General features: G+C 42.1%; 1 protein-coding gene across 11 annotated transcripts in view; it reads left to right on the top strand.

Moving 5' to 3' along the window:
* Nucleotides 1-20,156, top strand: part of ANKFN1 (ankyrin repeat and fibronectin type III domain containing 1) — a 103,306-nt gene extending 83,150 nt beyond the window's left edge. For 5 of the 11 annotated variants that reach the window (XM_032448273.1, XM_032448271.1, XM_032448272.1 and 2 more), the window contains 7 exons: nt 1,230-1,445; nt 3,346-3,512; nt 4,470-4,620; nt 6,270-6,438; nt 9,560-9,726; nt 12,069-12,288; nt 12,976-20,156. In XM_032448273.1, the coding sequence (XP_032304164.1) occupies nt 1,230-1,445; nt 3,346-3,512; nt 4,470-4,620; nt 6,270-6,438; nt 9,560-9,726; nt 12,069-12,288; nt 12,976-13,772 (1,887 nt within the window). In that variant the 3' untranslated portion in view covers nt 13,773-20,156. The remainder of the gene's footprint in view (nt 1-1,229; nt 1,446-3,345; nt 3,513-4,469; nt 4,621-6,269; nt 6,439-9,559; nt 9,727-12,068; nt 12,289-12,975) is intronic. The other 6 variants (XR_004309226.1, XR_004309225.1, XM_015880181.2 and 3 more) reach the window with 6 other exon arrangements.
* Nucleotides 20,157-22,560: the final 2,404 nt, after the last annotated feature.

Here is a 22,560-nt window from a genome sequence, read left to right as displayed (position 1 = left end):
ACACAGATTCAAACAAAATGTATTGCAAAACCGACCAGTGTTAATCAGCGATGAAGGCTAAACTCAACAGGTAGAACAGTGAAGAAAAAGGATGTGGTGTACAGATGCCAACAGTGTGCTCTGGGGAGGGATGCTTAAAGCTAAAACTGTAAACAATTCAATAAGAAAGGTTATAAGTAAATACTGTCTGCTACATACAGATAACAAAAAATCAGGACAGTCTATCACTCTGCAATGCTGTTAAGTTACAGCACTTCCTTAAACATACAGTGTGCTGGACTGTGAATTCCAGTTGTCATTTTAAACAGCCCCCGTCCCTCCCCAGCTTACTGTAGAGCTCTTGAAAAGTCCTGAAGTAATGAGCATATTTTAAATGTTAAGCATTTTTCTTTAAGACATCTGGGAATCTCTTCAGTGGCTGGTGACTGGACTGAGTATGTTTGCACCTATAAGCAGATGCCTTTCTGTGTGAGGAAAGGGATTTTGACCAAAATATGTATTTTATGTGGAGTCTTTTAAAATTACTTTTCTTTAATCCTCACATATTTTCCTGGAGAGCTTTGCTTTGGTAGTTTGTTGGTTTCTGCTGGTTTGTCTCGCACATTCTGAAGTAAAAGAAAAAGGGTCCGTGTCTTTTCAGATTCCTTTGTGTTCCTTCACAAACACACCCCGCAGTTCAACTCCAGAACTATTTACATTCAGTGCGGATATGGGGGCCTCTTGCTTTTGTTGTTGAAAACAATCAGCATCATTTTGAAATGGAGAACAATACATTGAGGTTATAGTTAATGATCTTAACAGAAAACATTTGAAGTCTCCAGTATGAATTCTGTATCACTGACAAGGCTCTGCATCTCTCATTTAGTTCTAAGTTCTTTGCTAAGTTCTAAGCAGAAGGACTTCATTGATCTCAAAGGAATCACCACTAGACCAACACTGAATGCTTTTGAAAACAGCATCCTTTACATAATGGGGTACAATCAAAAGGTGGAGGTGAATTTGCAGTGTGCCCTTTTACAAAGGCACTAGTTTGTAACCAATATGCTGGAAGATCTACTGACAGAACGTCTCCTTTTGCTGATGCACAATGTGACTGCAGGGCAGGGACTTCAGAAAGGCTGTGGGACTGGCTTTTACTGAAGTCAATAGATCTGATGTCAAGGAGCATACAGTTAACTTTAAAAAAACACAATAAATAACTTTCATTGTATACTTTTCTTCTTTCCTAGAATTTGCTGGGAACTCACAACTTAGGCAGAGTTTTTTATGAGCCAATCAAGGATCGGCATGGCAATATATTGATTGTTACCATCAGAGAAGTGGAGAGTCTTTATTCATTTTTTAATGGTAAATGGATGCAGGTATCCAAACTACAAAGCCAGAGGAAATCCCTTTCGACGCCAGAGGAGCCAACAGCATTAGACATTTTGCTTATAACAATCCAGGTAGTGCTTTGCTTCTCTTAACTGTATGTTATTTGCTTATGTAAAGCCTGTGCCAGAGCCCTGATTTTGGAAGATTCTTGTAGAATTTTAGGCCTTAATCCAGTGCCCAGTAAAACTAATGGCAAGGCTCCCACTGAAAGAAAAGACTTATATTACTTCCAGTGGGGCTGGGATCAGACCCTTAATATGTAAAATATCCATGAGATTAGAAAGAAATTACTTCAAAGTCCTAGCAGAGAATGGAGCTGTTTCTATCAGTTTTGGGAAGCCATGCTATAGCACTCCTTAGCAAAGGCTATAAACATTTAAAACTCTCTAGAATGTTCTTAAGCACCCATACAGACACTTAAAATTTCTATGCCCCATAAGATTTTTCCACATAACCCTGAACACTGCATTTAAGTATAATATCTACTATTCTACTTAATAAAGTTGTTCTTTGGGGTTCAGGGTTCCTTGGAGCCTGGTATAGTTGCTACAGAATTCTTTATTGACTATAATCCTTCCTTAATTGCTGTGTAACTCACTCTTAGACTTTGTATTTAGAACAATACCAAGGTAAGGACCCAAAATCCTACATGACAAATATTGTCTCAGTTCCTTCTTTCGTCACTGGACAACAACTGTCATGGTTAATTTTCAGATTTTTCTTGGGCAGAGACTGTGCTTTTGGTACCAGAAACTGACAGGGAATCAAAATATACATTACCAGGTTTTAGGAACATTAAAAAATTTCCAAAAGACAATAAAACTTACCTGATCTATGTTAGATTTACTGTATTAAAATGTGTTAAAGGTGTAGAAAAATGTCAATCTGGGCAAAAGTTTTATATTAGGAAACCCAAAATACAGGCCTGATCAAATTTCCACAGAGATCCTAGTGGAAAAAATGTTCCCCTAATGGTTTACACATTCCTATCTAATGCCCACCCTTTCTTGTATTACTTGTTTAATCATCGAATGGGTATTTTGTTCATGAAGTGCTTGTGAAAATGAGGGTCTAATTGCATTGGTCTGAGCCAAGCAAAGCACTGGAAGATAATTTGATGGTTCCAAGAGTAAAGGCGTAAGGCCAGGTGTCTTAATCCTCACCCACTGCAGAGGCACACATTTCTCAGGATGGCAGCAGATGTCCTTTTTAGAACAGTGCTTGGGACAGCTATGTGTAGCCTTAAAAACGTCTCCTGGCTTCAGTAAATACGCCATCAGTATTAATTCTTTCTGAGCTCTACTTGTTCATAAAGATATTTGCTCAGAAAACAGCCATTAATTAATCTTTGCAAGCCACCAGCTCCCACACTTAGAGAGATCTTCTTGCAGATAGCAGATAACAGAGTGAGGTTTTCAAGAGATCCACATGCATTTCTCTGGTGCCAGAACTGGTTTGTGCAGCCCCTCTATCCTACCTTCCCCAACTCAGAGCTTTTTCCCCATGCCACTCTTCTCTATCTGTGTATCTACACACCAGAAACGAAATGGGGAATTTACCTGCCTAAAAAACAGCTGCTTTTTTGATGAGTTGTTTTTCAGCTGAAACAGTTCCCTGCCCCAGATTGCTGCCGAAGAGATCAGATGATCACTCAGATGAGTGCAGAGGTGGGTGCTATTGGAGCTAATTTAAATACAGTGGTTGTAGAAGGTTGAAATCACAGTGTTTTAGTGCCAGTACCTGCATGATGTGGAGAGCTCTGAGAACCTGTGTATGACTTGAAGTAGGAAGTTGTCCAAGGGCATCCAAACTACCAGAGATTATTTGTATGCTTCAGCGTGTGCTTAAATACTGGGAACTGGAAACACTGGTGACACAAAAAGACAGCTGTAAAAACATGTGTTGCTTTTTGATCCCAAATCTGTGATTTAAGGAAAGGCTTTTTATGTAGGACTGTTTCTCTCAAAACAGGACATACTTTCCTATCACAAAAGAAGTCAGCAACATCTCCCTCCTGGATTGTATCTGGGCTACCTTAAACTCTGCAGTTCCGTGGATCAAATCAAAGTCCTCGTGTTGCAGAAGCTGCCTAATGTCCTCTGTCATGTCAAAATCCGCGACAACAGCAACGTCTCCAGGTAAGTCAATACACACAAATTTACATACACAGATGTAGAGAGAGAACTTTTCTTTAAGTCTGCCTCAGGTGTGTAGCATAGAAATCAGTGCTGAACTAAAAAGGTGCGCTGCTGTGATTCCAGCAACTCTGAGGTTCTACCCGAAACAAACAGATATGAGCCCATGAATTTCTCAGGATAGTATCCTGTGGTCACTCACATTCTCCATGGTGGGAACAATCTTCCATACAACTTTTATAAAGATGACAGTTTGCAGCCCATGATTCAGCCGCTGGTAAATTCAGTGTTCTCCTTTCATTTGACCACAGGGTGTTTGTGATTTTTCAGTGTTTTCTCTATTGCATTATCTATTTTTTCACTCTAATCCATAGCAAACATACAGCATATTCAGACAAGTGCTATCAGCCAGTGAACTGCTGGGTAGTGAAAAAGATGTTTCTCCATTAGTAAGGGTTTATAACAGTTTGGATGCACTCCAATGGGTCCATGTCCCTCCTGTGCTGAGGACTCCACATCTGGATGCAGTGCTCCAGCTGAGGCCTCACCAGCGCAAAGCAGAGGGACAGGATCACCTCCCTCACCCTGCTGGCCATGCTGCTTTTGATGCAGCCCAGGGTACGGTTGGCTTTCTGAGCTGCCAGGGCACATTAATGTGTGGAAAATAAATAAATATGTGGAAAAGAAAATCTGGAGTGAGGAGCCTTAGTCAAATATTTCAAAGGCAGTCGGACTTTAAGACGTTAGCAAGGAATGTTCAGCCTGAAGTACACGTGCTAGAAAAGTTAAGTTTTTCTATGTTAGATTTTCAACCATAAGCAATCAGAACTGCACAATTTTAGAATGTTTTGCTATATGAGGATTAAACTATCAACAGATCCTGAATGCACATACACTGAATTCCTTCTTGTGCACTGAACTTTTGTTATATTTCTAATTTTAACTTAACTCAACATACAGAGATGAGTGGGAATGGATCCAAACACTTTCTGGCTCAGAATCTGTGGAAAGTATGGATCATACTTCAGACTGCCCTAGTCAATTGTTCTTGTATGAGCTCCAGATGGCAGTGAAAGCTCTCCTTAAACAGATCAATCTACCTCTGCATCAGGTATTTTCCTTTGTGATATTTATCACCCTTTTTAAAACTGATTCTTAAGAACACAACTAGAGCTAAAATGTAACTTTAGAGTGGGAATTAAATGTAAATGCTGTAAGAAAAGAAAAGCAGAGAACCTTTCTATCCAATTACTCTAGCTGAGGGGGGAAACACCTTCAAGTAGATAGTTATTTTCCTGGGTAATTGAACGCAGAAGGTTTTAGAGACTGACACTCGAAGGCTTCTATTTTTGCTTCTGTTAGCATAAAGCTTTGGGCAGGTGCAAATAAATAAGCACTTTTGCATGAAACTGGAGTAGCTGTGAGCACCTTTGCCCAGCTGGCAAAGGAAGAGGGGTATTTTAGCAGGGAAGTGGGGCAAATGATGATTCTTCCGGAGGTAACACTGGGGATGTACAAAAGGCTACTGAAGACACAGCACTGTGCAGTTCTTTCACACAAATGCAAGACTCCTAAAGCACATAGGCTCAGACCTCTAGATTGCTGTGGCTTTACATTTACTTGCAGATGCATGTTTGAATAAATAAAGAAGTCAGAGAGGGTAATCTGTGATGTGAAAGATCCATGGAAAAATAAGCTAAGGAGTTTGTTTCTTGTTTACATGAATTCCACTTTATTTTGGTCTGCAAGGGCTTACAGTAGAAGTAAATCATCTTTATATTCACTTCAAGATCTGTTTGTGTAGCTGAAAAGAGGTGGCCTTAAAATAAATTAACCTGGCTCAACAATTTTTGATTTTGAAAGGTTTATTTTAAAGAGGAATCCATCAGTGTTGCACCTTCTAGCCCAGGAAGAGCCACAAAAGGCTCAGGTAAATCCAAGATCAAGACAGGTGGTGCGCTGCCTCGTGGTCAGCCACTAATCCAATAGGGCTTTGTATAGTCCCTGTACCAGTGTACTTTCCTGGGGCTCTTTTTGAGCTGGGGGATAAAATATGGAAAGCAATGCGCAATTTGTTCTACAGGCTGTAGCTCAGCAAAGCATTTAAGCTCATCTGTTGTGCACAAGGGATAGACATAACCATGACCTCGCAGTTAAGCACAGTTATAAATGTTCTGATGACTCAGGATCAAACTTCCGTGTTAACAAATTGAACTTTTTATTCAACAGGTTTAGTTGAGTAGTTTTGCTATTTTTGTAGCAGGCAGAATCACAGACAGTGACACTGCTGCACCCCCAATAGAAGTGCAGCCCTGCACACAGCAGCTGTGCAGCAGCCCCAGGCCAAACGCTGTGTGTGCCATTTGCTTCTGCTGCAGCACTTGTTAAACCTTTTCAGTGCTGTGTTGAGGGAGAGCTGCATATTTCTCTTAACCAACCCTAAATTGAATCTTAAAGGTTTTTAATTGAATCCATTTTCATGTTTTCACATAATTATGCAATCATAATCTTGAAAAGCACATGGCATGTGATCATTTTCTGCCTAATAAGAAACATAAATGTTGTTTTCAGGGGGGCTGTGCCTGTGTGTGTTGTTTTAGCGTGGAACATTGCAGCTTTAAATCTTTATTTTATGTAGTGACATGAACCCACATTTAGTGCAAATTTTCTTTAATGTTTTATATCATTTGGGGTGTTGTTTATATAAGTGCCATGTTGTAATTCTCTCCTATTTCTTCCCCCGCGCGTGTCCCTCTACAGGCTAAGCACTTCCGTCTGTATACACAGGAGGTGTTGGAACTGGGTCACAATGTCTCCTTTCTTCTCCTGCTCCCCGCCTCAGACGACGTCTGCACTGCCCCAGGACAGAATAATCCTTACACCCCACACTCAGGATTTCTTAACCTCCCTCTTCAGATGTTTGAACTCGGTATAGTAGCTTGCTTCACCTAGAAATATTAACCCAGTCTCCTTATAATGAAATCACAAAGTTGTATCTGTTTTCCCCCTTGTCCCAGTGGAGAGTCAATAAATCACATGATGGCTTTGGCAACAACACTACCTATAACTGTGTACAAGTTACAGAGGGAGCAGAGCAGTTAAAGCATATACTGTAGCAATCGTTATTGAAATGCAAGGCATAGAGCGAAGCCCACAGTTATCCCGTATGTCTCTTCAGACTTGTTTAGAAGTTGATGTTCTTTAAAAATCAGAACAAAAAAAATATGACATGACAAGGTTGGAGTGTCAAAGCAGATGCAATAAGAAGCACACCTTAAATTGCCACAGGAATAACCAGTTTTGAAGGGGATGGTTTTTGTTCCACTTTGTTGAAGGTCTATGTGGAGTTTCCCAGGTCACAGTCACCTTTTTCTTGCTGATTCTTGAAAGAATGTGGGAGACTCGTTCCTGCTGCTGCTGCAGGAAAAGCCTGTTATCACGAGAAATGCTGAAGTCCTTCGTAGTAGGAGTATGAAGAGTAAGGGGACTGCTGAGCTTTACACATTAGCCTCTCTGGCCTGTAAAATTGTTTGTTATTATTTCTTGCCTCTGCCTTGGAGAGAGAAAGACAAGAGCTAAAACTGATGGATTCAGTACACAGGGAGCCACTTCAGAATATGTCCCTAATGGCAACTGGGTCCTCAGTGATGCATCTCTGTCAGGAGTTTATGGGACACCACTGCTATCACCATCCTGTTTCCTGAATGCCATTGCTAGGTGTTGGCAGTCACTGGTACAGGGGAACAGTAACTGGATGTTAATGGAAGGTCTTTTAGCTGAGGTTGAAGTTCTGCAGGCATGGTAGATTGGTGACTCCCCATCACCCAGCAGCACAGATCTTATTTGAATCAGGCAGGAGCATACGATTGTGTTTATGTCACATCAGCCAGGGCACACAGAGAGGTGCCCATGACAGCTCTGGGTTTTATGCTGGCTGTGGGAGGACAGATGACAGCTGAGCTGCCATAAAATTATGGAGTGCTACAAACAGACAATACGTGAGCTGCTCTATATTCTGCCAAGGCAGAGTTACCCCTTCAACAGAGAACTAACGTAATTGAACTAGAAGTGATAGTTCAGAGCTTTGGGTCACATTGCTGTGGCATTTGATGTGACAGTAGTGCCCTAATGCCAGATTTACAGTCTTCTTGACATGCAGCCTTGAGGTCTACAGTTAGACTCTGTGTATTCAGCATATTATTTCTCCCTATGAGCGGTGACTGCTGCATTCACTGTGCAAATTAATGCATGAAGTATATTCATCTCTGGTGAAATTCGTCTCTGTGCTACAGGTCTTGCAAACTATTTAACTCTCATCAAGCGGTACATAGACCATGGGCAAGAGCTCTGCTCGCTTCTGGAATGCAGTTTGCATTGGGCTGACAAATCAATGGACAGGGCGGAATGATTGTGGTGCAGATAAACACACAAAGAGTAATCTCTAAAATAGCAGCCTGGGTGCAAACCTCTGTTTAGCAATGTTGCTGCAGTGGGGAAGAAGCTCATGTCAGAATGGAAAGCTGGATTTTACTTTATTTATTTTTTTTTCACTGAGGTAAGCAATCATCCAGCCATGGGCAGATGACATTTCTACATGACTTCTTATATGTATCCATGATGTTCTGTGAAGTGACTGTGATTCACATCTCAAATATTAGAAGCTTCCATTCCCCATTAGCTGGTGGCTACCAACTATATAATTGCATAACCACAAAAGACTACGTTGAAGTAACATTTGTTAAAGTAACATTAAAGGGTCTGACTTAAAACCACAAAGGCTAGAAACTTCAGCGCTGAAGCTGAAACCGCGGCTGTAATTCACTCAAGAGTCCACCACATATGGCATATATACTGTGAGACCACACACTATTCCGACTAGATCCCTGCAATATCAAGGCATCATTGGGAAACCAGAAGGTAGAATTCTTTTTCGCTCACCTTTTTTGGTGGGATTTTCAGATTCAGCCTTCATTGTTATGTTAATGATGTTTCTGGGATCAGATTTCTGGTTTTGAGGAATTATTACTTTTCCTAATCACGTTGGTCACAAGGGATGAATAGATCTATGACACCGCTTTTGTTTTTATGTTTATGATAAGAAGAAATTATGCACTTTGTACTCTAAGCACCCTACAAAACATCATGCCCCCACCAAGAAATGCAGCAGTACTAAGCCAGCTGCCATTCCCTGCTCTAACAAGATCATTCTGTGTGCTTGCAATGAATGGGGAAGTATTTGTGAAAACTTGCTCTCCCTCAGCAAGTTTCCTATGTCTGTACTGCAGCTTACAGACATCACTGGCAAGTTCTGACCGAGCACACGAGGTTCTGGAAGGACACAGCATGAGGAGGCCAGGCAAATTAATGTCTGTGAAGCTCCATGTACTGTTCCATCTCTTGGCTCTTTCAGTGGCAGCTCACACAGCTCAGTGCTACTGCATCCAATTGCACAGAGATGTCATCTGAGCCTTCTGCGTTACCCTTCTGCACAACAGTTCAAAGGAGGACACATGATAACAACTAACAGTGTTTTAACTGTTTCACCCTAACTGTGATGTCAGTGAAATGCTTTTGATGCTGTCCGTTACATTTGAGTTACTGATCTACGTTAGCATAGGCCAAAAGAAAGTTATCATCCTCCAAAACGGTACTTTCTTTCTGAAACACCCAATTAAAAAGAAAAAAGAGGGTTCCATTTTCCAGTCGTGTCACTACTTGCTTGATAAAAGAAATGATGAGCCTCAGAAAAGAACCTTCTGATTAAAGCTATTGAGGGCAAAACAGCCTCAGGAGTTGCATACTGAGGGCCTGATTATCCCTTCACATAGATATAAATCAGAAGTGACTCTTTTGAAATTGATGAAGTAACAGAGTAAATCCAGTGTAAATGAGAGGAGAACGAGAGCCTGTATTATTTACTTCCAGCTTTAAGTAACCCATCCAGGGAGTTAATAATTACATTTAATAAAATTTGTGTTCTGAGAGCTAAGTATTTCATATTTCATAACCAGGGCATAACAGTGTTTCCTTTGCACTTGGTCTTTTCACAGTTCATTTTTGCTGTTACAAGGAGAAATTTATAAGCCTGTATTGCCGCCTTTCTGCTGTCATAGAGCTGGACTCTCTGAAAACCCAGCAGTCCCTGAGGGAAGCAATTTCAGACAGTGAAGTCGCTGCAGCCAAACAAAGACACCAGCAAGTTATGGACTACATACAGGTAATAGTCTGTTTCTGACTATTCCAAGGAGATTTTAAGGTGGCTTTCTTAAAAACTGCATAAGGCTGTAATTTGAAATCTAAATGGAGAATTATTCACAGACATCATAAAAAGAGTAGTTGTATCAAAAGCGCAATTCTGCTTTTATGAAATTCTAACCCAGAACATGATTTCCTTAGTTGTTGCTTTTATACAAGGATTTTTATGGGTGAAATCAAATGACAGTCATGCTAGGCTGTTATACAGAAATGTGTCAGCCTGCTTGTAAAACTCACTCCCATTGAATGTGAGGTAAGCTATAGCCCTGCATGGCATTCGGTTCTGTAATGGTTTTTCTCTGCACTTTTGCAGACCATTTTGGTAATTGATTGCTCACAGATAAAACCCTTGACCTTTGCGGAGGACATCTATACACCTGGTTGATCTGTCTTTCTACGAGTGAAGTGCAGATCGGTTTACAGCTCCATATTTTTAATGTTGTAGATACCTTCTGTTGGAACAGGGGCCAACACAATCACTTACCTCAATAGTAACATATTTGGCCCTTTGTAATTATGAACAAGATGATAATGTTTCTGTTCTTCCTTGCTGTGAATTCAGATCCCTTTTGCATGGTCTACTTCAGAGCCATTACAAACCTGCAGGGGAGCAGAGAGGAATAAACCATTGCGCTTTCACATCTCCACTATCATCCCCTTCCTCCTCATCTCCCCATTCGCACACTCAGAAAGTCTGGTTTTCCCCCAATGTGCAGAAGCATCTGGGGAATTTTTACCTTTCACATCAAAAACAAATATACGTATATTAATGCATATACACTTTACAGACAATTCTGTTCCTTTTCTCCAGAGTCTTTAAGTCACATGTAAATCATAGAATCACGCTGGGGAAATATAGGAGAATATTTTAAACTTCCGCGTTTGTGCTGAGTTATTGTGACAGTATATTAGCCTTGTCAGGTTTCCTCTTAAATGAAAACCAGCTGTATTCCACCTATTGGCAAAAATATCTCAGCCCACCACATACCACAATCTTCAGCAGTGACCACGAAACCGCGAGAGCAGTTGTGTGATCCTAGATCTAAGACAGTGTTGAAGTTGCTACACAAACCAAACATTGTAAAGAGCGAGGGAGTCTACGTGAATGCAGTTCTGAAAGGGAGTCAGGGGGCAGCTAAAAAGCAAAAGTATTTTTCAACGACAACAAGACGAGAGCAGAGAAGGTACTCGGCATCTTTCCCAGCATGTTAGACAGCAAGACAAAATGTCTGCAATCACTAAAACTACAATTGAAGTCAAACTGTAACTGATATAGCATGATGCTTCAAGCATTCCTAAATAATTTAAGAACTACAGTTCATTAAAGTGACGGATTCACTGTCCTGTGGGACGCTGTCGAATGGCACTGCAGAGAAAACTCACCATATTTGCATTTCCACAAACTGGAAGCAGTGTGATTTTTGTTCGGATTTTGTGAGGATTGCAGGAAGAAAATAAAAGAGCTCCAAAATCAAATAGATGAGAAGTTCACTCACTGGTCAAGTGATTGTATTCCTTTTGTGAAGCTACACTTATGTCTTGAAATGAAGTTGGATTATGAACAAATACCTGAACTGTCAGTGGTTATCACTGGAATTAACTCACTGGCAAGGTACTGACGGTGTTTCGTTATCAAAAGACTTGCAAGACTCACATTAAATTGTATCTTTTCTCTGCTTAAGTGCTTGAATCCTGCAATTGATTTTGGTACTTGTCTCTTATTGCCATCAACAGGCATGAATTAGAACTGTCCTGTGTGGATTTACACTGCTAAAATGCATACAGACCAGAATAGCAAGGGAGAAAAACTGCAGTTTGTCTCAGAGATTTGCTGTGATTCCCTGTGATACACATGCACAGACATTCTTCTCCGTTCAAAAACTGGGTTTGATCTGAGCACTTTGCTTTTCAGTGTAATTGTGGGTTCACAAGAATATCCTTGAGACATCCTGATTTCATTCCAATGCAGAATGAAACCAACTTCCAAGTGTGCTACAGAATTGATCAAACTTCATACTCCATCAGAATACAGTTTTCACTTCTTTCCATGTCAGAGCTTAGGCCTAAATTCACCCCTCCTGCATACAGGTTCTCAATTGAGATACCTAATTCAAAGTTTAGGTCCTAAGAAGACCCTGCAATAGTGGAAGACAAAAAGCTGTCAACCAAAGGCAGTTCAGACTAAAACCTGCTTCTCTGATGACAGTAACTGCTCACCTAGTTCGGTTCTCCAGAGCACACTCTGAGGTATTATTATTATGCAGAGCTTATTGTAGCTTTTCACTATTTTTTCCCCCTCAAAAGCAAGTTGATGAGATCTGGAGGGAAATGAGATGGATCACAGAAGCACTGCAGTACGCAAGATACAAGCAGCCTGCAGCTGGCCTACCAATAAAGAAACTTGTGAATCTTTCAGAAGAACACTCTCAAAAGAAAATCAGTTCAACATCTTCACATCTAGATTGTCTTCCCTCACCTCCTTCCTCACCTGAGGCTAGAAGCCAGAGGAGAAAGGCTGTAAGCGGTAAGAGAACTTCTGTTTGTTCATCATGCAAAATCTTTCAACTCCCTTTTAATTAAAACAGTTCTCAAATTTCATTTTATAAAAGAAGTAAATGTTTCCCATTCCTGCCAAGGTACTTTAACAATCATTTTCCCCATCATTCACCACTCAGTATCCCAAGTTCCTTCTACAATCTTTACAATAATGTTTTTGCTTTAAATTACTCAGAATACTTGCTCATCAGCAGGCAGCTTTGTCACCTCACCATTCCTGCTCATTTAATGAACAGGTTGGAAGGGAGAAGTCATACCACTGACTTCTCCATGACCTCCAGAATTACTAAAGTACAGTTGTGTTCTTTCTCAGCGCCTCTCCCTGAGCTAAATTTTCCCTGCTCTACAGACCATGAATACAGAATAATCCTTAGCTCTGACACCACGTAACTTACAGCATTATCTTGCCCTGCATGGGCTCAATTCATTATTATTGCACTATGCTGTAATTTAAACTAGGTTAAAGTGACTCTGACTCCTGTCTTTGCTGTCATGTAGGCCCATGGAAGATTCCACAGAGGAAACATATGTATGTTTTCAGAATTGCAGCTATTATTCTAAATTAAAACACACACACACACAAAAGGAGGAAATAAGTGTTAAGCAGTTTCTGTGTTGTGCTTGTCTTCTTGCTATTAATCAGCTCTCTTTGCAGATTCCCAGCCCTGCTCAGATGAAGAAGGCTGTTCAGAAGTATTCCTTCCAACTGACAGTGACTATGATTCCAGTGATGCATTAAGCCCCAGAGAATTAGACTTGATTTACTCCTCCCCGCATGACATATCCCAGCAGGCAGGCAGCGGCCTGGGCGGTAGCGCACCTGATGTTCTCCAAGTCCATGATGTGAAGCCTTGCCTAACACTGAAAGAAGGCCTGGCAGAGTGTAGTGCCTTTGATACTAATGCTGAATATTGCACAGAATATATGAGCAATCTAACAATGTCAGGGATTGCATCAAAAAGCATAGACAAGTCCTCCAGCTCCAGGCAGCCATTGAGCTTTTTAGGGAAAAAGAGACTTGGGAAACATCAACATTACAACTACTTCAGCAGGCATCATCGTTGGCTGCGTGTGCACAGCGAGACACAGTCTGCCTCTCTGTCTGAAGGCGTGTATACCCAGCATCTCATGAGATCTTCAGATCTATCTCAGGAACCTACCTCCAGTGAGCAGTTACAGATTCCCATTGATGAGTCACGGAGCACTTTCTTACCTCATACATCCAGCCTTCCAGAGGATGGAAAAGGCAAGTATGAGGAATCAAGGCAAAACGTCCATAGGATACACACGGAACCTTATAAAACAACATTTCTGAGTGAAGAGGGAAAATCTTGGGCAATGAGCACGCAGTCTGTAGAACAGGAGGATGTGCACAATGCTATGCAACAGAAAATGGGTCCAGATGATGCCCTTGGTTCTGCTGTCTCTGAAGTATTCAGCAGCACACTGTAACTCCAGCCTTCTGCATCGCTTCCCATTGAGGAAATAGTGAGCATTACACATATAGGGGCCATACCTTCAAAACTACTTCTAGAAGTCCAGCTCCTGAAGTGACAACTTCTGTCATTCAGAAGAATCCTAACCATCTGACTCCATAGCCAGATTCCCGGTCTTACAGCAGTATCTGCCATGATGCAAGCAGTATTACTTGTATCAGCAGTTTTGCAAATAGGGCCTTACATAACAGGACGCTTTGTGGCTGCAAATCCAGTAATCAGGTTTTGCAGTCATCTTGATTTCCAGTTATCTCTAAGCATGCAAAATTTTAAGCATGAGTGGTTCTGACTGCAGTGTAGCAGAAAGTGTAACATCCTTGGTGTCCTCATGTTAGGACTGTGTCCTAAGCATCTAGGAACCTGTTTTCCAGCATTTCTTATGCATTTTTCTTCTTCTTGGCCCTTTTGAATAGATTGAGGTCGCATGTAACTTAAGTGCCACCTGGTTTAGTAACAGTTATCCCACTACCGTGTGGGATCTAGTGGTATCTAGCCACTGACAGAGAACTGAACATTCTTTCAGTGTCTAATAAATCCAGCCGTCGTCAACACTGAATGCACAATCTCTGAATGTTGCCAGAGCTTGACAAAATTATCACAACATTTGAGGGTTTTTTTCAGAAGCTCAGATCTCAAATGACATAAGTAGCAGGTTATTTTAAAGGCTTAAACAGGAGTCAGCCTTTGAGGTCACAGGCAGACAGAATGAGTCCAGTCTCTGAGTGAATATACACAGGGTCTGAGTAGGAGTGAAGAGAAGCTTGGTCCTCTACCCCCCACACAATGTGCATTTCTTTATGTTGCAGAGACTCTCAAACACCCACTGGAAAGAAACGCACCTAATTTTGTTCCTGATTTTTCAGTGTATATCCAGGGCTATCTGACCACTATGTCTGAAACTGGGATACTCTGGCAATTCCCATTAGAGACATTTGGGGTGTGGTTTAAAGCTACAGTTTTTTGTTTGTTTCACCAATAAACATTGGTATCATTAGAAGAGTGGAAAGCAGCGTGTTAGCATGCTGTAGAGTAAGACTCGGAGTACTAGAGAAGATGATCTCAACAAAGAAATCTATATTAATGAGAACCATAACATCTGAGTCACTGAGAAATGAACTCATGTGAAGAGAAACCCCAGCTGTTGCACAAGCTTTAATTTTTCTCATACAGTTCTTGAAGTTTAATTTTATGGGCCACATTCCTGCTGGTTAAATTCCCTCACTCCATGTTTGCGCAGCCTTCTACCCTTCAATTTTTCAGCCTCCAGGTGGATACATTCTAAGGCCTCCAATAAAGAGATTTGAGTTAAATAGTTGAGTTTACAAGTCCTTGAGGTGAAGGTAAGGATTTGGGCCCATGATCTGTGGTCCTTATTAAAATAGCACTTCCATAACCCCAGCGCTATTAAAATCCCTGTGAACTCAATCCATAAATTCAAAAATAAATGTTATTCACTGTTCCATGCTTGGTCAGTATGCAGGAGCCAAGAAGAGCCTATGCAGCGATATAGGGGCAGAAACTTTCTATAAGGTATTTACATTTGTAATCTCTCTTTTTTGGGGAAGAGGGAAGTTAACTTTTTTACCAATACTATCCACGATGTGATCCAGTCCTCAGTGAGGATGGAAACATTTCCATTCACTTCCAAAGGCTCTGAACGAGACCCACACTGAAAATTCCTGTGGGTGAGAAGATGGGGGAGCAAAAGTCTCAGTGCCAATTTGCAGCTAGAAGGACATGCATTGTATGTTGTATGCCACATGGAATTGCACGGGGAAAACCTGACTCACACGCCATAGAACCAAATAGTGATGTTTTACCATCACTGAAGGCAGCAACAGCTTGTTCCATTAGATTATGTTTGCTAGCAGAAGGCTGTTTGTCAGGGAGAGACAGAAAAAAAAAATGTTATTTTCAGAAGTCAAAATAATTTACATTGTTTTTTTAGAACACAGCAGCTCGCTGAGGCTGCCCTGACCTTTTCAGCCTCTAAGCAAAACTGCTGTGTAACACCTCTCTGAGGTATAAAACAACAGTATGCTGAGAGCAAGTTTATGTAAAAATTGGTGATATAAAGCAAAATAAAATGAAACCCACTTTGCTTTGCTTTGGCTTTTCAGGACAAACAGAACAGTGAGGGCACGAATAGCAAAACCTTCCACAGAAGAACAGGTACACACTGCTATCCATTCCTTCTGCTGGTCTGTTCCAGAAGTAGTCGTGTATCTAACAAAGAACTGAGAAATAGGTTGGCTTTCCTTAATTTCACCTACCTGTGTGTTCTAAGACAGAATCTGACTCTGGGAACCCCAGCCAGAATCTACTGCACCCTGATTTTAACTTTGCTGTGTGGAAGTGGTGTTTATGTGACATCCTACAGGGCATTCCTCCTTGATCCCGTTGCCTCCAGGCTGAGGTTCTTTCCCAACTGTAACAGTCAAAATAGCTCTGACTTTAAGTACTTCTGTTTATAAAGCACTTAGTTATCTTTTGAAAGAAATATCTGCTCTTTGTTCTAAATTGATATCCCAGAGATAAATAAATAGTAGAAAGAGATGCTTTTCCAGCATAGTTGCAACACTAACCATAACACTTCTGTGGTTCTCGTAGGAAGATCACTCACACGTTTCCCAAGCAGCCACAGCAATTCGGAGGAATCCTGTGAAATACAGCACTGTTGTCCTCACTTCGTAGAAGCACAGAAGCATTGGGTGACTGTTCCGAGTAGAGCTTAGAGTAAAGGCTCACAGTAAGAAATCAAATTGAATTTAAGAACCCAGATTGTTGCTTTAATCACTGGGAACCCTGACTCCAGCTGGAGACTGGGTCCCTCTCATAAGATTAATGCACAGTCACAGGAAATACTGAGAATAATCCGTACTAGAATCTCTTCAGTCAGCTCATTCAAATGAGTCTGTACCCACGTTCATCAGCTGAAGCTCAGGTCTGAAGTGGATACTTGGGCTTTGCAAGCTTCTGGACAGCCGTCTTTCTTAGCTTGGCACAGAACGTTCACCCTGTATTTTCCAGGGGGTTTTATTCTCACCTGGGCTGAACCCAGCTCCTGATTTCTGGGCACAACTTGGACTGGCCAGAAGAAAACCATCCCTCTAACATTATGACCCCACATTATGACCAAACCAGCAGACCCTGTGCTCTAAAGCACTCCTGTTTCTGCTAGTAGAATGCTAGATATAACTAAGCTGCACTAATAATTCTTTGCATCTGCAAGATGGACAGTTTGCTTGAAGAAACCTGTGGCTCAAAAGCATTTCTCTCCTATGCTTGTACGTGTTTTGCTTTGCCTGGATATAAATAAATAAGTAGATTTTCTACACAGTAAGGGCACATACAGAGAAACATATACTTAATAATTCACTGATGAAGCATAAATGTTTTTAAATACAGACATTAAAGGGAGGGGAGGGGGATATAATATTCTGTCCCAAACATTTTAGAGTGTATTGGAAAGAGGTGATGTATCTTTACATTTCTTACAATACAAAGAAATGCATTAAGTTGCTGGTCAACTCTTTTAAGGTGTTTAAACGCATGGCTCATGACTGTTAGGTAAAACTTCAATGGAGCCTTACTAACAACAAGGGTGTAGTGTGTTTGGAAGTATGGTACACAACCTGGAAACTTGCTCTGAGTCTCTCTGAGGTGTTGAACTTTGCCATCAGCAAGAAGTATTTTTAGAAAAGAGTCAGTGAATTTTCAGACAACAGAGACTTCATCAAGGTGGGTCTCTAATTTTTCCACTACAGCAGAACATTAAATAGCCAGAATACTTTATTTGTGAGTATAATTTATCTTCTGATTCCATGAAGGAGAATTCACAATGCTAAATCATGGCAGAGAAGTATGAAACAGAGCTGTTGGCCAGGAAATTCTCTGCAGAAATACAGGGCACCATTCCCCAAGGTGAGCTGAGGGCTGTACTCTGGAAATGTGCTTTGGACAGTAGTCTGACCCCTTTGTGCAGGCACAAACTACAGCTGTCTCTCCTGCTCAGTGTTTGCAATGTCAAGAGGAGATGTTGATTTGACGGGGCTTTGGAGCAGGCCCCATATACTGCTGTAAGCTGTATAGTTCCTACTAGCACAGAGATCATCTCCTCTCCATATTGATGTTTATGAGCTCTTACCCAGCTGGCTGTCTCTCACACTGTGCTTTTGGGATGAAATAAGAGCCATGCTAGAATATCTTCCTCAGCCTTTTTGTAACAAATCTTGGGCAAGATTTAGCCTTTAAAACAGTCGTCCCACAGTAGGGTAAAGTGTCATTAAGCTTGCCTGTCACTAGGCTACAGAAAGCCTCCCGTTTTGTTAGTCAAATAATAGGAACAGATTTCTTACTAGTTTGTTTTATTTTGTAAGGTTATATGAAATTAAGATAAGAGGAAGTTGTTGTTGTATCACTAATTACCTTCAAACTATGAACTGCAGTAATTTATATTGTACACTAAATGCACAGACTTTTTGTGTTTTACTTTATCTAAAGGTCAGCCTGGGTCCAACCCTGATTTCTTTGCACCTCATTCCTGGGTCTTTTGCACCAATGTAAATGAGGAGTGGTTCCACAGCAGCTGAACCAGGTACCCACTGCACAGATGGGGGCAGCTCCACTCGCCCTCCAGGAGGGCCTGGGTCGGTGCGGTCACCCTGAGAGTTAGTTGGTGTAAGAAACAATATGTGTAAGGAAGACAAAAGGGTTTTCATCTCATGGAATGTTCCCCTGGATGCCAAAGGGGCTGCTGTCTAAGCAAGGTTCAGAGAGCGAGCCCACCCTGCTGCTGTGTGCTACTGGGTGGGAAACACATTGCTACGTTTTATAACAGGGACCAAATTTCTCTCCCGTATTATGCAAATGAACTGATATTTACTGAATGCAAGTTCCAGTTAATTCACCAAAAAAAAATGAAGACTGTTGAGGGTTCCTGGGGAGCTGAGGTTGGGCAGGAGGGGCTGTTTGCTTTTTTCCCCTCAGAGAAAAAGTAATTTAAGTGAAATGTGCAAGGCTGTGTTTAATTGCTTCCTGCCTCGTTTGTACATAGCAATTTGGCTGTTTATTGGTTGTCTTTGTTCAGATTTTTATTGTAACTTGTTGCTATATATGCGACCAAGCGTATGTTAAAGTTTAAACTTCGGGATATAATAATGCACAATTTTATGTGCTTTAAAACTTTGTAAATATGTAGACAAACAACGTGTGCTGCGCTAACTGCGATCTGGGGACTGGACACAACGATATTGTCATGCACGTGTACCTACAAATGGTTTGAGAATAGCAAAATATAGATGGGGGGTGGCAATGAGCCAAGAGTAAATGAGTGCCGTATGACTCATGCTTCTTCAATAATTCCTGAAAGAGGCATGTATAGTACATAAAATAGACAATAAAAATAATTTTCAAGACTACAAATATTTTTTATAACTTCAGATATTAAATACTATTTTAGAAAAAAAAAAAAAGAAAAAAAAGATTGGTTGCTAAAAGAAGTCTTTGGTTTATTCAAGTGAATCGCTGTCATAAAAGTGTTCTTAACAGAATCTTTTGTTTGATCTGCTATCATAGAAACCTGGCTCTTTTCAACTTCAGGAGACCTGCAGTGCTTTTGCATTCTTACCACTCCTATGGAAATCGTGTCCTTCTCCCTCCTTAACCAAAAAGATGCATCACCCCACACACCGCGTGTGTCCATGTCCCTTTTGAAACAGGTTCTGTGTGACCATCATCGGGAATCCACGTATGTGTGATCCTTACAGTCAGTGGGAATCCCGCTGCGGTTTGTGTTCTTCTCTGAGTTCTTTCATTTCCATTGGAAAGGGAATTTCTCTAAGGCCAATCTTTCAAACGCGGCCTCCATGTTTTTATTCTGTTCTGCATAGTCAGAAGTCTCCCAGGCAGGGGCACGGTTCCCAGAGTCTGTATGTGAGAGTAAAACAACAGGAATTGAAAATCACTTTGCATAAGTGCACATGCCTTAATACAGGTGTGATATCTGGGCTGTCAGATTGGCAGTGGCATCTTTCCCATCGCTGTGTTACACCTGCAGGAGCTGCTGGCACACGAGCTCACATCTTCACATCGGAGCACAGACACCCCATGGCTGCACACCGGGCGCATTTACAAGGACAGCCAGACAGAATCTGCTGTGCAGTCCTGGTGTGAATCTGTGCTTTCAAGCCACGTTGTAAACATGCTGCACTGAGGGTATATATAATCTGGTTGTAGTCGAGAAACACCCCAGATATTACCTACTGAAGGAATTACCTTATAAAGTGAAACACTCTTCTGTTATGATTCTGTTTTTCACATATCCTTATACGAGGAAAAGCACCACAAAATTTCTCATTTAGTGTAAATCTGGCTTAGCGTGTTTAAGCAGGAGAAATAAGAACAAGGCTGTTGTGAACGCTGAAGGAAATTGGAGGATTCTGCTTTGGTAAAGGTTGACCTTGTTTGAAACATGCACAGGGTGCTGAATTTATTGAGCTGCAGTTCTGCCTGACGCCTCATTCACTCTCTCCCTTCTGTACAGATAATGGCAGATTGGAATAAGTGACATGGCCAAGGTCACACAGAGCTTGTGGCAGAGCAGGGACTCCATGTGCTGGCTGCCATCCTTACCACACCATCAGTGCACAGGTATACAGGGGAATGAACATAAGTGTGAGTGGATGTTTGTATTTCAGCCACGACATGCCAACACAGTGCAAGAATAACAGCACCCAACTGGAGTTATCGGTGGGTGCTTTTACATGGAAAACCTATTAACCAGAATGCAGCCAAAGCGGAGTTAAATAAGGGAGCAAAGGAACTCTTACAGCCTTGGTCATTTCTGCTTCCTTCCTCTTTAATTTCAATACATTGTTACCAGATTTGCTAAATTAGTGAAAACCAACCAACACGCAGGTGTTTAATCTGTGCAGTAACACTGAGAAATTAACTTGGAGGAACAGCACGAGGTAAAGAAGGTAAAGAAGGTAAAGAAGGTAAAGAAAGTAAAGGCGGCTCTCCTGTGTGCATGCACTCCCTATGATGCACTTTGCATGTACCACGCATTTTCCAGGCCTGGCTGTTGACATGTTTTGCTTGCCCAGAGCTCAGAGTTGTTCTTTGCATAAGATAAGTGGGTGAACTGCTGATTCCTACAGAGCTTTATAACAAGTTTGCCCCGGGTTCCTGGAGGACAGTGCTGTATTGTAACCTCCTCTGTGCCATACATTGCTTTACTGAAATGCTTTTAAGCCGGCTGGAAAGAAAGCAGCAAACTTACAGGCATGTTTTTCACTTGTTCTTCTGACAGCAAAAGATGTCGGTCCGTGTATTAACTGATACGAACTGTCATCATGAACAAACTGTCGATGTATTTTTTAACTCTGTCTTTAAATAAATATTTGGGGTTTGATTTGGGTTTTTTGTTTGCTTAGCGAATACACAAAAAACCTTTATAAATAACCTCCAACCTCTTCCCCAGGCTGCTGTTTTCAGGCTCCCCTTTCAAACCATCATACGCTCATTTCAAAAGGAGCCGCTTAAAATACTTACTTTGCCTTAGTTCCTATCTTATTTATAAATATTAATTATTAGCTCTAATTAATCAGCGGGACTCCTGCTTCTTATCTGTGCAAATAGATCATTACTGTGATTTTCAAGTCTGTTTTTATTACAGTGAACACGGAGGACAAAAGTGGAGCTGAATTCTTCTCTCTGCTGCTCACCTGCTGCTACTTACAGGGGAAAAAAGCACCTTTGAGCTTCATAAACTATTACTAAAGTACATTTAAAGCCAAGACAGGCTTTTTCTGCAGGTAAATGTTAGTGCTTTCTCTTGGAAGCATCCAAAGGGAATCTCTGTATTCAGTGAGGTGTGAAAATACAAGAGCAAAACGTCTCAAGTGCGGGTGGTGATGAACAGACCCACAATGGGTGACTGGCCCGAGTCTGTTCTGTGGGACACGCCGCCATCTGCCACTGCTGCTCTCGGCAGCCCCACACCGAGGCTTTTTGCAGCGTTCTTTGGGGCACACTCGCTCCTTCCATGTTCCTTATGGGCTCGTTCTGCTCCCCCTGTCCCGCAGCTCCATCCCCGTGTTCCTGCACTGACTCACAGCCGTAGCCCCGCCCGCTCCGACCCACTCAGTGCCTCAGCTGTTCGGGTAGAGCCCGCGCTCCCCCGGGACTCACGTTTGAGCACAACCCGCGGATTGTCAGCGCTGTGGCCGTGCTGCCGAGGGGACAGTCTAAGGCTCTATTTTAATCTCCTGGAGCCCAGCCAAGCGCTGGAACGGAGCTGCCAGCACAAGGGGGGCCCTCCCGCTCACTCACTGCTGCTGACCTCCCATCAGGAGCGGTGCTGCCGTGCTCCTGCTCGCACCACTGGGGCCCTTTCATTGCTCTGACCTCCCATCACGAGCGCGGCCGAGGATCCAGCTCTCACTGCTGGGGGTTGGCCGTGGCTGCGCTCCAGCACACGAGCTGCACGACGCGCTGCGCGCCGCGGGGCTTTGAGCAGCACCGCTTTGCAGCAGCGCATCGCACCCAGCAGGGCGTCACCTGCACAGCTCCCAGCTGTGACGTGCGATGAGCACACGGCTTTGGTGCCAGCCTGAACGCACAGCGCTGCCATCAGGAGTGATGCAAAAACGGCACTGAGCACGAGGGGTGCAGGAGGTCGGGGTGCACCTCGCCCTGCTCAGGTTGCACGGTGCTGCACGGTGCACAGCAGCCGCGCGGTG

The sequence above is a fragment of the Coturnix japonica genome, chromosome 18, assembly GCF_001577835.2.
Source record: "Coturnix japonica isolate 7356 chromosome 18, Coturnix japonica 2.1, whole genome shotgun sequence".
NCBI classification, from domain to species: domain Eukaryota; kingdom Metazoa; phylum Chordata; class Aves; order Galliformes; family Phasianidae; genus Coturnix; species Coturnix japonica.
The sequence above is the reverse complement of the archived record's forward strand: the minus strand, read 5'-3'. Positions and strand labels throughout refer to the sequence as shown.